General features: G+C 34.6%; 1 protein-coding gene across 1 annotated transcript; it reads left to right on the forward strand.

Annotated features, from left to right (window-relative positions):
• Positions 1-13,476: 13,476 nt before the first annotated feature.
• Positions 13,477-14,223, forward strand: LOC137730204 (auxin-responsive protein SAUR71). Its single transcript, XM_068469275.2, has one exon. It carries the CDS (start codon positions 13,593-13,595, stop codon positions 14,010-14,012), a length of 420 nt encoding a protein of 139 aa, XP_068325376.2. The 5' UTR covers positions 13,477-13,592; the 3' UTR covers positions 14,013-14,223.
• Positions 14,224-15,304: the final 1,081 nt, after the last annotated feature.

Consider the following 15,304-nt stretch of genomic DNA (forward strand, 5'->3'; position numbering starts at 1 on the left):
TCATTTATACAAATAAAATAACCTTCAATTTTTTTTGAACTTTCTACAAATTTTCTTGGTCAAATCTTGAAATATGTCAAGAAAATCCAAGGTATGTAGGGACTTAGTGTGGCCTATACGTTTTATCATATTGATAAGGGACCCAACATGAAAGCCAGTCAACTACCAATGTGCTACCATGGATATATAAGCCATGGGAGCCAATCTGATAAGATTATTGCACCCATGTACGGATTGACTTGGAGACTAGACTATTGTTTCGGATCGTTTTCAAATTTCAACTGAACGCCAAGTGCCAACCAATTTTCAAAGTTCAACTCAAACTCTGGTTTTCTAGGAAATAGAATAAAGAAGCAGAACATAATTAGAAAAGGAAACTTACTCCATCGATGGCTTGGATCGAGGCAGTCAATTTTCGACCAGGTATTTTATCTTATTGTAATATCCTATTATTGGTAAATTACATTTTGACCTCTCCCATTTTTGTTCAATTTTAAATTCAAATAAAGGATTTTAAAATTTTTTCAATTCTTGCAACGGCTCACGATTTAGTACCAGTGTCGTACAACTATTAGAGATTCTATTAAGTTAACCGTTAAATTATGATGTGACAAATGCCCGACTCATATATTTGCTAACGTGACAATCAATTGTACGACGTTAGTACACTATTTTATTTACAAGAACAATCTTTAGGAATTATGGTGGGTGGAAAAATAGTGTTGTTTAATTTTTAAGTTTTCATGGGCGTGAGATTATAAGGTGGCTGGGGTGATAGGGTTGGTCATTGGGTGGGACTAGAAGCTCCCTTTATTTATTAAAGAACATTAAACAAACAATAAATTAAGGAGCACTAAATTGTGTGTTATCGCATGTTTAGTTCCCCCTTTAACAAAAAATATTTATCTACTATTGAAATTTGTAAAATATCGCAAGTAAATTAAGAAGGTCCGTCAAGGTTTGTAATTGATCATTTTGAGTTTAGGAATGTCATTGGATGGAGCTTAAAGCTTAGGTGGCCAAAATTTGTAAATTAAACTCGACGTCCTAAGCAATTAACATAGTGAATTTTTTTTTTATAATGAATAAATATTACCTATGCATGCTAGCTCATTGGGAATGTTAATAGACATTGTAATGGTTAGGTTGGGGAAAATGAAAATTTTTATTGAGAAAATCAGTACAATGTGATCAAATAGGCAATGTGCGAAAATACAAAAGAGGTTTAAACACTGTCAAAGGCACATTGGAGGAGAAACCGAAGGCCGCAAGTGGGTAGTTAAGGTTATTGGTGATGGCATAAATGTCTTCTCTCTGCATTTTGTGTCGTTCGGTGTTGGTCGTTGGGTGAGTTCAATACCGACTGACTGACATGTACGGCACTTTGGCAACAACTTCACTTTATCATTTCATTATATATAGAGACTAGACTGCCAAATTCTGCGCCCTTTTCCACGGGCCGTGTAGGACTCTCTCTGCCCTTCCTTCTACAAGACTCAAGCTGCCAGCCGGACCCGGACCTACATTGCTCTTCGATGGTCTCCCAATAATTTAAACAAAAACTAGCCTACAATAGTTGAATTTGTTTTCCCTGTTTTCTTGCTTACTCCAAATCAAGAGTGATATTGTTTGTATATGCAAAAATATCCTACTAATTTACCATACGTAGTCTTAGACTCAAATCCGAAACAAAACCACACACAATGTTAACTCAATAGTGTGTGATTTTGTTTGGAATTTATATCTAAAATCCGTGTCTGATTTTGTTTCAGGTTTACGTCTAAAGTTGCATATTGACAATGTGTGTGGTTTTATTTAGGGTTTAGGTGTAGAATTGTACAATGAACCAAACAAAGTCCCACCATTTTGGATTAGCTTGATCCAAGGCTCAAATTAGTAGCATGACCAAACGAAACTAATCTAGATAGCGACCTGTTTATTATACTTATTGGAAATTTTGGATAGAAATTTCATTGCCCCACATTAGTCGTTACCAAAAGGTTCCCTCACTTTATAAGACTTTGTCCCTTACAGAAATTAATTGGAGTGATTGACCATGGAGAATAAAATTAGGCTTAACCTTGGGGTTGGGTTTTGGGATGTATCAAAAGATGGGCCTTGGTGCTCTCGGGCTCGGGCTCTAATAATTAAACCCTTTAATTAATTATTTTTTATGTCAACAGTCATCTTTTCAGATGAAGTCTGTAGTGATGAAAGAACAGGAGAGAGCAAAGCACCCCTATGAGAAGATGTCTCCTGCCAGACACATCTCATTCTCATACCTGTTATATATATCCATTTGCATAAACCTATTATATATATCCATCTGCATGGTATTTAAAACACAAAAAAATAAAATTCTTCTTCTACAATCCCAAACATTCTTATTGAGAGAATCACAAAGAAATTTGCCAGAAGTCAAGTTTTTTGGTGTTGGAATTTTGACTTAGATCGTTGAATCCTGATGAAGTAAACGTCCGTAGAACTACAAGCACTGAGTAGGGACGAAATTTTTGTTTCAAGGATATTGCGATACGCAAGCGTCAATTTTCAATTTGTCTGTTTAATATTATTTCTTTTTGTTCATACTCTGTTAAATTATTTATTCGCATTTATAAGTTATTAGCATATATAAATTTATCATTGATTGTATCCAACAATACTATTGTATGTTATGTCTTTGATAAGAACTTTTTAGATGGGAATGGAGAAAAAAACCTTTGTGCCTTCAAATAAGGGGCATATATATTAGATGGTGAGGAAATCTTACGGAATATATCGATTAATCCAATAAATCTTGTTGAAATTAGAATATAATTAAAGTTGCAGTTAACTACCTTTTGATAGCATGTATTTCTTGAAGCTAGGTTCCAGATAGCCAACCACAGTAAGAGACAATTACATGGCTAGAAGAAAAAAAAGACATTGAATATCGTGACTTCGATCAATTCGCTGCTTACCCGATTGTATCTAAACCGTCTTAGTTTAGTTCGTTTGATGATAAAGATGTGAAATATATTAGTAAATATTAGTGTAGGTCTGATTTGTTTGTCATCGTCCGGAGTTTCTAGTAGCCATTAGTAGAAATTAATCTGTCTTGATCTGTTTGTAGTTGGTCCCTATTAATTTGTATTTTACAATAAACTCATTGAAGTAGTAATCAAAATTCAAGAATCTGTTGCCTTGGTATGTATTTTCTTCTGGTACTTTAGATTCCACGTAGCTCATTGAACTTTTCAACCCTATGCGGGTTTTCTTTTTCATTTGTATCAATATCGATCTTACCTATTGGAACAAAATGGTATTGTTGATCAGTTAGCGAATTGGAGTTTTAATATGGATCTCGTTAGCTTTGTTTCCTATGGCACTCGTCACTTGTGCATGCTTGGATCAAGTTAACTCTTATGGGTGTTTGTAAAGTGCGGTATATTTTTACCCCAATTTTACCAAACAACAAAAATATCCTAATTTATTGATTTCTCTTGACACTATTATATAAAATTCACTCTTTTGCACAAACATAAAATGTAATATGGACAGAAAAAATTTTGATACTCAAAAAATAAAGCGGGGAGTTCTACGAAGCTTTATAAATTTGTATTATCCATTCCATCTCATTGACAAACAACAAGAAGAAGAAACTTAAAACTCTTAAAAGCTAGCAAATATATGCGTGAAAATGGGGGTGGCTTGTCTCCTTGATCAAAGGCAATATATGTATCTTGCAAGAAATAATCTCTTTGTAGCTTTCGAGTACAGCCCAAACCAAACTTCATTGTTTAGACAACCATATAGTTGAACTAATACTAGTGCTTTTTGAATGTTGGGTACTTCTCTAATTAAAGAATGATTAATTGTCCTCCTCCATAATTATATCGCATTTCAAAGTTCATACCCCTGGATTTGGAGTTTTCCTAAATCTTGCCCAGAGAATTCTGCTAGAATCCAATGCTGTGAACAAAGTTAGAAGCGTGGCTACAATATTATGTGGCTTTAATTAATTGCACCGGAATATTAATAGGATAGATCAACGGTGATGACGATATATGATTTATTTCTTTAAATCTCACTCATTCATATTTCACATTACATTGAAATACCGTAGCACTGTGGATTTTCCACAAATTTAGATTAGCAAAGTTAAGACAGACCCTAAATACATAAAGAATCAAGGACGGTGAGTCAGCCCTGGTATTCCTGAATCCTGATGCAGTAAAGCTTATGGACCTCCATTCCTGCAGCCTCCTCACAATCAATGAGAATTTCCGCTGTTCCTTGCATGTTCATTAAATATGTTTGGAAGCTTTGTCAGAGTCGTGGAATTTTAAAATAATAACAACTAGGTTTGCATGCATGATTGGTAATAATTAGAACACGCTATATCCACGCGGTGTGGAAACGGTGATAGCTAGGGTTTTGTGATGAGCTGCCTGCGAATGATTACGGATGACTTTTGTTCAAGCTGGTCTCTCTGTTCACACATAGTTCAACGATTAACTTATATATTACTGGATTTTGAAAATTAAAATGAATATTTATTATTCTGCGGTGCACCGTGATGGCATCAACATGGCTTCCGGGGGTTCTCATTTGAATAAGCATATATGTTACAGTTGGTTAGTTAATTTTATAAAGAACAAGGGGTAGTAAACAAGTTAAAGGGACTCTGTGGTTACAAAATTAGTCTACATTACCAAATGTAGGTAGTTGATTGGATGACAATGAAGATCCAAATTGAGTTCACATTCGGCCACCTTATATTCTCAAATGCTTTGCCCTTCATCTCGAAACATGAATCCCCAGCTAGCATTGAATATCAACAAATTGATGATCCAATCATTCGGAGGTATAGATTAAAAAACAGATGGAATTAGCATGTTCAACATAGTCACAACGTGTTCTTATGTACATGATATGATTAGAGTGTCGGAGTTTAACTAAATTTTACCAGTCTAATCATGTAATATAACTGTGAATAATTCTCAATATGGAAAAGAAAAGAAAAATTATGCGGGACAACTATACCTACTACCTGGCACATGTATTTGTGTCAGTTCAAATCAAGTCAGTTTATATAGTAGCGCTTACCAATTATTAAGTTAATACGAAACTAACTCCTTGTTTAAGCATTTACACAATTTAACCTCATAATCCAAATCATTCATTTTTAGGTCATTCATCCTTGCTAATAATAGTACTTGAAATTTCTTGGCAAAACTTTAATCTACTAAATCTTATTTCTCACATGGCGAACATTATGATTTTTTGTAGGTCAATTAATTTAGTCTATTCATTGCGATTATAATTGAACTAAATCTCTGTCCTTAAATCTATGCAGAATGTATATATGCACCACGGCATTGATTTTTCCAATATCTGTTTACGTATGTATTGAATAATGTTATTATGATTTCATCATTGGCTTATACAATATGCCAAAATAATTCTCGTGCTTCTTCAATTATGCTAAATTATTTGGTTAAAAGAGGAGTTTGGATTGATCACGAACTTAGGCATATATTGATTATATCAATATCTGCTGGTGTATAAAGTGCATGCAGACGGGTACTCACTCCTTTTCTTTTTGGTCAGCAAGGATGGCTTTCCAACTAGACAACAAGTGAGCTTTGTGAAAATCTCCATGGCCCTCCCTAGCTAGTTAGTTCATTACTTTATACTTGGATTGGGTTGTGTAAACCCTAAATTTGAAATATAACTAGTTGCGCTTCGCTATCCATGAGTGCGGCATATATACGCGGGACCTAGCTAGGGCAACAAAAAGGTACTTATTAGGAACTAATGCAAACATTAGGAAATTTAATCACATTTTCAACAAAAAAAGGCATTCTTAATTAATTGTAAACTCTTGTTGGTTACGTTGTCAAAAAGAATAGTATTGCCTTTTCCATAATTTTGTTCACACGTGCATCACGCAAATGAAATGTAGTAGTGAATGTAGTAATTGGTGTGCGTGCATCACGCAAATGAAATTAAAGAAGCTTTTGACAAATTCGGCATGGTCATCGCTAACTTCATTGTCATTTTTTCAATTAAAAAAGTAATTTATTATTTTGTGTAAAGTTTTACCATAAAATATTGTGCTAATATTAGTAGTGAACCTCTAAACTATAAACAAAATACTATTTTGTTATATTTGCAATGTGATACTCTATTCTCCTTCTCTTTTAGTGTTGAATATTAGACTTTTACAAACATAAACAAGTACGTAACGCATGGATTTTAGTGCTCAAACTTTGCAATCTGATCATAAAATATAGCCGATTAAAACCCTATTGGACTCTAAACTTATCACATAAGGGTTTAAGTTTAGTGGAAACTGAAATCAGTTAGAGTTGATATTTGTTCTAATGAGAACATAAGATTCCCATTGAGTAGAAGACTTCTCCCCGATCATTCAGTAATGTCTTCATCATGTTTGTTTTGATTCATACTATGTACTTCACTTGTTTCATGTGTTGTAGCTAGCCTTTAAAGTTCCAACAGTTAAAGCTAAAACATATAATTCAAGTTCTTTTGTAACTCTATAAAATTGAGTTAACAGGTTTGTTTTGTTTTGTCTATTTATTTTTTGGTTTAAGCACTCAAATATAAACGATAAGGTTAAAAGTATGATATAGTCGTCCAGTACAGACACGTCCCCACAAAATAAAGTGATGCACGTGGCAATCTCACACTTTTTTTTTTTTTTTTTTTTTTTTAATTCGAATGAAACATAATTCCCTAATTAATTAACAAGATTATTGTAATAGTACTTTTGGGTAATTCTCAAAATTTCTGACGTTATATTTTTTTTAATAAAAAAAAACCGGTTGGTGGTTTTGCGATAAAACCGCTATTTCATATGTTGAGAAGACTTATAGAAATATTTCAGCTTCCTCTTAGCAATTATTGTGTATCACACCAGCGTCAAGAATTGAATTTATGACATACTGTATAGAATACGGACATAAAATTCTTTTCCAACAATTGGGCAACACTTAGTTCAAATCCTGGGTTTTCAAACGCAGATTATTCGTCACACTTAAAAGCTAAAATTTTGATTTTTCTTTTGGATCACCATGATCTGAAGTTAAAGTTCAACGGATTAGAAGGTTAGAGGTTAAGGTGAAACCACATATTACGTTATACCAAGGACGAACACGAAAATTCCCATTTTATCCCGGCTTCAAAAAGCAAACAATAAAATTGATTTTTTTTTTTTTTTTTGAAAATTTTAACAAAAAATATGAAATTCAAAATTTTCAAACATTTTTTATTATTATTTTATTTTTTTTAAGTGGAGGGGTTTCGTGTGGAGGGGGAGTTTTTTGTTTTTTTTTTTTGGGGGGGGGGGGGTGGTGTGGACATAGTCGGCGCAGTTAATCGAAATTGATGAGTGGCGAGTGAAGGCAAGGGAACGTGACACGTAAGAAAAGGAATGCGTGGAAAAGCGTGATTCAAAGTCATGGAACCTTACCTGCAACAGCCAGAAGGATCCTCTTTGGATTCATTTAGAATTATGGAAATCTTCAAATCGTGTCCGGTTATCGTCTATTATCTGATTAGTTTCGTTAAATACTATTTATATTTAATTTAAAATTATTTATGATGTCGTGATGTACAATGAACAAACACGATAAAATTCTTAAAATCTTCACAAAAAGTATCAAGAGAAGAACCTCATTCCTGCAAATCTGCAATGGACTACAGAAAGACGATCCGTTCGGAAACTGCTAGTTACGCTGCCATCTTTTCGCTTTCGCCGAGTCCCCGCCCTTTTTTCCCTTACTTTTGTTTGCATTTTATTCAATATTCTTCATCTTTTACTTCTTCTTCTTCTTTTTTTATTTTTTATTTTTTATTTTAAGAAAATTCATGAAAAATTCTTAAAATTTTTAGTTTTAATCAAAATGACAAAATAAATGGTAAAGTGAATAATACTATGAGTGATTTTTTAGACTAAAAATATTATTAACGTTAAAAATGAATAGTACTATGATTGTTTCATTAAGACTTTATTTTTTTTGGGTTGATTTTCTTTTAGGAAAAATTACACCTAAGGTTTAGTACGTTTAAACTTTAATCTTGAATTGAGTCAATGGTTTTTAATTATTTCAAGGAGAGAGAAATTTTAATGCACTTGTGTTAAGTGACCAAATAGCTACTGACGGCAAGAAGTTGATCTTTCATTCCATTTTGTTTCGTCTCCGTTCAATTTTATTCCCATTTTTTTTCTTTTTATTTTTTAATTTGCTTCAACAATTTGGGTTCATATTTGGTTTCGCTCCGTCTCCGGTTCTCACCAATCCCACATTTCCCAAAAATTCGAAGCCCAAATCTTCAGCCCCTGAAGCTGTGGATTGCTGAAACCGTGTTGTTTGCAGTTCCCAAATTGGGCAGACGCAAGGCTAACGATGCAGGCTGCGGTGCGAAGAACAGTGTGACAGCGAGCTTGAGGAGCGTTGCATAGGGCCTCGGATTGTTAAAGTTGCAGTGGACTGGAGCTTGGTCCTTCGCGAGTTGCAGAAGGAGTACAGGTTCTGGGTTTTTCCAAGATACTTTTGAGTTTTATTGGTGAAGGGACTGGTAATGCTGCCATACAAGGTTCTCAAACCCATGGGAATTAATCTTAAAGATAAACAAGTTGAAGTGGGGAAGATAATTGGAAGGGGTAATGGATTTGTTGTTGTTCAAATTCAATTCATTCCTTGCGTAAAACGAGTTTTGGAGCTGTAATTGCTGCACATCTATTTCCGTGCAGCACTTCTTTTCTAATTTTAGTTATATAACAAAGTCTACAAAGATGTGATTTAAATCTTTACAAGTTATTATGTGGTTGATTTTCATTTGATAGTTATTAATCTTTATTTCAACTTGAATTTTAATATGGTGATCATGAATTTCTTTTTTGTATTGATGGCATAATGTATTTAGTTTGCAAATAATTTGAAACTGAACCGCAACCAAATGGTTTGGTTCCATATTATTTCAAGCTTCAAAACCACACCAAACTGAATCATAAAAAATTTCGGTTTCGGTTTTGGTTTTAGTTTCACCACAAACACACCGAACCAATCCATGCTCACTCCTATACTCTAGGATGGGTTGAACTGATTATGCTAAAATGGTGGATGACGGGTTGAACTGATTCTACAAAAATAGTTGAAGACTGGTTGAAATGATTCTGCTAAAATGGTCAAGGAGTGATGAACTGATTATGCAAAAATGATCGAGGAAAGATTAAACTGATTCTGCAAAAAATGGCCAAAGAAGGGTTGAACTGATTATGTAAAAATGGTCGAGAATGGGTTAAACTGATTATGCAAAAATGATTGATGACTGATTGAACTGATTTTGCAAAAGTTGTTGATGACGGGTTGAACTGATTATGCAAAAGTGGTCGAGGACGGGTTTAACTGATTTTGCAAAAATTGTCAAAGATGGGTTAAACTGATTCTACAAAAAAGATCGAGGACTGATTAAACTGATTCGGCAAAAGTGGGTAAGGATTGATTGAACTGATTCTGTAAAAATGGTAAAAAACGGGTTCAACTGATTCTGCAAAAATGGTTGAGGACGAGTTGAATTGATTATGGTAATAAAGGATACAAATTGACTCTACATATAATTTAAAAACTAATTATGCAGAAATAGTCAAGTATGGGTTAAGCTTATGACACATATTAATTTTGTTGGAGTTGTGAGGGTTGGGTTATATTAGCTGCCCTAAAGCCTTAGGGGTAAGACTGGTATTTTAAAACATTGTTTCCATATTTTTGGGTTGGGCTTTAGTTATTTTTATATTTTTGTCTCTCATTGACATATTTAAAAGCCATTGAAGTTTCTTGAAATATAGTTAAATTTTTTCTCTCTATATATAAAGCTCCCTTTGTTTTACCTTTTTTACTAGCATTTCAACTAGAAAATAGAAGGTAAATATGAAAAAACTTTAAAGGGAAAATAACCAAGGTTGAGCCTATGGTTTAGGTCATAGAGAATTTGATTTGTCAGACTATACACACAAATTTAATTGTGGTCAAAGGCGGATGGACTCTGAGACTAAGGTAGTCTCAGGATCATTCGGGGTCCGAAAAATATACATGTGAAGTTCTTCCGAGGTCATTGATGAATGCTTGCTAGCTATATCTCGATTAGATGCGTCGACAGCACTTGACAAATTATCTCTATATCATTTATTAGATTGATTCGACACATGTCGATGTATGTTGACATGTGTGATGACGTGTGCGAAACATGATTTGGTTTGACGATAACAAGTTCATCAAGTGTTCAACGAAATGCCTTAGTGAATATGATTTTTTTGAGCGCTTCACACTGTTTCTATCTAAAAACATGTTTTTAACACCGGAACCCCACAAGATTCTAATCCTGAATTTGTCACTGATTGTGGTGTTGGTTTTTAGAGCCAAGTGTTATGAAAAACACTTTTCATTATTTCAATAGGTAAGTCTAAGTGAAGTAATTGCTTGTGTTATGGATGAGTAACAAGTCCTGGAATTAATGTGTAGTTTGGACGCAAATAAGAAATATTGCTCTTTATTATATGGCCCTCATGGAAATTTCTAATGAGAAATCAACTTAATTAATATTAGAATTCATTTCATTTGAATGGAATAATTTTATTACCAAGTTTATTTGACCGAATTAAATTTCATGATATGTCTATATGTATATATATTTATATTTTGTATTACAAAGTTCACACATGGATTAGTGACTTGTAGATGTTGTATCATGACATGTACTAGTACTATCTTAGAACGCAATTTTCCACTTTCTCGATTTTATTTTAATTATAACAACCCCTCCAAGTAAAGTGGAGGAAGTAACTGATTATTAATAAGGAAAACTAATAAAAAAAAAATTGAAAACTTAGAGTTTTAACGAAAATGATAAAAATGTGTTGTAAGTGAATAATACCATGAGTGACTTTTTAGAATAAAAAAAATAATTTTTTCGTTAAAATAAATAGCACTCAAAGATTTTCATTAATTTTTCCTTATTAATATCTACTCTTCAATGTGCAAAAAGACAACTTTTTAATATAGACTTTTCAAATCCTCATATATACTTCATTCTTCAGTCGTATTGATACACAAGTCTGCCATGCGAAACATGTGTAGTCAGTTACTTTACATGTGAGCAAACGTTGACTGCAATACTACGAATGAACTTGGAATTTTATCCAAAACCAATTGATAATAAAAAGTAATCCAAGTGATGGCGAGAGTTTATGCGTTAATGATGTAGAATTAGGCTTATATCAAGGGATCGACTATTGAGTCCCTTCAATTGAAGAACATAATCCACGCATATTGATATTATTATCATGGATTAGAAAATCTTGTCTTTTTCATAGAATTTCGATTCCCATGGTGACAAAATCGATCATATATAAAATAAAAATAAAAATAAAATAAAAAAAGAAAAAAAGAAGAAGAAAGAAATGATGACATTATGGTAACTACAAGCGGTGGGAAATCCAGCATTTGAATTTAGGTGGTCTGTTAAAATTCAACTTTTTTTTAATTATTTTTTTATTTTTATAATTTTATAAAAATAAAGTGCAAAACGCGAAAAAAAAAAAATCAATTTATTGAGGCATTTCGTCAAACACTTAATCAATAATATTGAGAGAGTTTGTCCGATGTTTTCCACTCAACCCATTAAGATATGTCTGGCATGTATTACATCAAATACTTGATAAGCACAATGAGACCCGTATAAAACATTTGAAAAGTCCTTTAAAGATCTTCACATCTATATTTTCAAAACTTTAGGTGGTTCTAAGACCATCTAGATCCCAGTATGCATCCGGTTCTAACTACAAGTAGTTTAGAACGAATTCTTTAGGATTGTTATCCATATATGAGAGAAAAAAATAAAACCAAAAAAATAAGGAAAAAAGGTAATGTGGTACTTTTAAAGTGTCAACTTTGAGCCAGTTTCCAAATTTTGTTTGCTCTGATTTCTTTGAGCAGATGGCATACATGCATGTAGTAATATCATCCCGTGACAGTTTGCTTTTTTTGTGAAATGGTTTTGGAATGTTTTTTTCTGCATGTTCTTTCGAATGTATTTATATCTATAAAAAAACCACCGATTTTGTGGCAAGAAATGATTGGAGCATGCAAAGTTTCAATAGCAACTTGCTGTGTATCACTCTAGCAAAAATGGTGAAACTTTTAAAATCCTTGAAACTTTCATCTGTAAAATTATAAAAACTAAACAGTTAAAAGAGAATGAAAGTAACTGCGCTTCCCTAATTTTCTCCACATTCCAACGTTCACAAACATTGACGTTACAGTTACTCGAAGGAGACGGAACTGCCGATGTCTTTTCTTCTCGAACGTATATCTCTTTTGATGTAATTAGCAACGAGTATTGTGCTTTCCACTTTTCTCTACTCACTGCTTGCACTTACCAAACCAAAAGAATCGTCACTTGCCCAAAGGAGGATGGATAGGCGAAGGGGCAAATGGTTAGCAAGCATGGATTACCATCCTTCATCGAGCAAGTGCCGATTAATTTGGTAAGTGCAAGTAGCGGGTAGAGAAAAAGTAGAAAGCACAACACTTGTTGCTGTCTACATCGAAAGCGTAACTACAACGTTAGCTAGAATGTGAAGAAAATTAAAGGAAGCGTAGTTGTTTTCACTCTCTTTTAATTGTTCTTGTTTTTACAATTTTATTCGCTTTTTATATCTGGTTATTTACCTTTCTCACTTAATATACAGATAGAAGGGAAATGCTAAAGAGACTCTTTCAAAAGTAAGATTTTTTATGAATTCTTCGCCATCTTATGTTTTTTGCATAATATTCATGCCAACATTGTAAAATATTGTATCAAAATATAAAATAACGAAGAGTTTAATAGAGAGTTTTACTTTGAAAAAATCTCGTTAGCATTTCTTAAAGATAGAAAAACAAATGAGATTAAGAGATGAATGCCAAACCTGCGAGAAATTTTTAGGAGTGCCGGGTACACCAAAAAATTTTGGTGTACCCTCACTCATAATGGTGGACCCTACCCTCACTTATTTTTCAATAAAAAAATAAAATCAAATTCTAATGAGTGAGGGTACACCAAAATTTTTTGGTGTACCCGGCACTCCTAAAAATTTCTCCAAACCTGCAGTCTACCTGCAAGTGCGAATGATGGTGCCCACCAAAAATCTAAAACAAAAGAAGAAAGACAATACGGTAATTTAATTATAATTCTGCAATCAAGAAATAAAAAATGATCCATGATATTTAATAGTTTTGTTTAAGAATAATTAAAAAATTGAAGGGAAAAAAAAGAAAAGAACAGTCTGTCTCACTTATTGTACCTGCCAAGTACGCCCAGTTGTACCTCCCAACGTTCTCTCATCATCGCCTTTCCATGTCTTTAACATTTCACTATGACATTCTCTCTCTCCTCCGCTCTTTCTTTTATTCTTTCTCTCTCTAGCCCTTTATATATTCACTTCCCCTCCTCACACCCCTCACGCCCAGTTCTCCAATTCTTTCGCTCTCTAAAAAACTCTTCAATTCTCTCTCTTCATCTCCTTACGCCGTCCGTACATCACCATGAGGCAGCTGATCCGCCGACTCTCCCGCGTCGCCGACTCATCGCAGTACTGCCTCCTGCGCTCCCCGGCCGAAGCCTCCGCCCGCCCGCGCAGAAACGAGTCCTTCCGTGTAAAGCTCCGGCGCCGGAGATCATCCGCTGGCGAGCCGGTGGTCCCCGAGGGCCACGTCCCGGTCTATGTCGGCGAGGAGATGGAGTGGTTCGTGGTCAGTGCCGAGCTTCTGAACCACCCGGTCTTCGTCGAGCTCCTCAACAAGTCGGCACAGGAGTACGGCTACGAGCAGAAGGGAGTCCTCCGGATCCCATGCCACGTGATCGTCTTCGAGCGCGTGCTCGAGGCGCTCCGCCTCGGACAGTCCCCGTCGTGCGACCTGCTCGACCTCCTCAACTCGAACTCCGTCGACCTGAGATCCTGGTAGATTTGGTAATTCAGGGAAATGTTTTGGCCTTTTATGTAAATACATCGATTAAAACGAAGCGATACGTTTTTTATTTTATTTTTTGTGGGGTGGGGTGTTGTTGTAAAGGGAAGAAATACTAGTGAAATGCTACAAATTACAGTCGTAGCAGAACGGAAAATATTTGTACTTTTTTGTCCCAAATTCTGTGTTCTGTTTCTTCTTGTCTTAATTTTCTGCTTGTTTCCCAAGATAATATGGGATGGAAAATGGTAAAGAAAAGATCATGTAGCTCTACAGTTGAGATTCCGCATACCTGTGCTTAAATTGGCGGTATTAGTATGTTCTTCCTCTGCACTGAATTTCGAATCTTTCATGTGTTAGAGTAGATTATTGCTAGTATTAAAATTTAGATTCGTGGAAAATTGGATGAAGAAATTATTCATTTGTTTTGGGGTTAGCGAATAGTGAGTTGTATTTCCAGACAGTGTGTTGCATTTTCTGGGAGTCCAAACGGGGCAGAGTTTTCCGGGAAAATGAGGGCGGCACGGAACCAGGACACGAAGTTGGGACCAAATCACGGAACTGGGACTGTGTTAATGTCGGGGGTTGTAACGTCCCAAGCGGATCTGGAAAAAGTTTTGATGCCATACGACCGAGTTGAAAATGGTGTCTTTTCCGTAATTTGCGTGTTTGTTGGTGGCTGTTTGAGTTTAGGGATAACTTTGTCTGTCTGGATTTCTGGTGAAGGGTGTTTTTGGTCAATTCGCGTGGATGATGGTTTCGGTTGATTATGAAGTTTTGACCGTGGTAGATGAAGGGCTGAAGCACAAGCAAGCATCTTAGAAAAAAGTAGAGTGTCATCCTTGTAGTTTAATTTCAAAAATTGAATTTAAAATCACTACAAGAGTAAAGTAGTCAATCAAGTTATATATGCGGTTTCGATTCAATAATACAATGTTACATTTAAGTTTTTTTTTTCCACGTGACACTAAGTTATTAAAACAGAATGTCATGTGTGAATAAATTTATTTACTGATCGTTGACGCACTCTTAGGTAAGTCAGACAGAGTTGATACTTTGGGTTTTAAAGATGTCAATCAAATTAGAGCGAGGGTCGAGTCGAGGTAATATAAACTGTTGACACATTGTGGATTTGAAAGGCTTCAGTTAAGTTAGTAGTAGGTAAGATAGAGATGATATTGATCGTTGATACCTTGTGAGTTTTAAAGGTGTCAATCATGTCAGTGAAATCCAACAAGAATGATCTGATTCTTGATGTACACATAATTCATAATGCATCACCAGACAAA

Source organism: Pyrus communis, chromosome 10 (assembly GCF_041283825.1).
Source record: "Pyrus communis isolate YQ-2024b chromosome 10, ASM4128382v1, whole genome shotgun sequence".
Classification (NCBI taxonomy): domain Eukaryota; kingdom Viridiplantae; phylum Streptophyta; class Magnoliopsida; order Rosales; family Rosaceae; genus Pyrus; species Pyrus communis.

Coding starts and splice junctions, on each gene's coding strand:
- LOC137730204 (XM_068469275.2), top strand. CDS start 13,593: ATGAGGCAGCTGATCCGCCGACTCTCCCGCGTCGCCGACTCATCGCAG.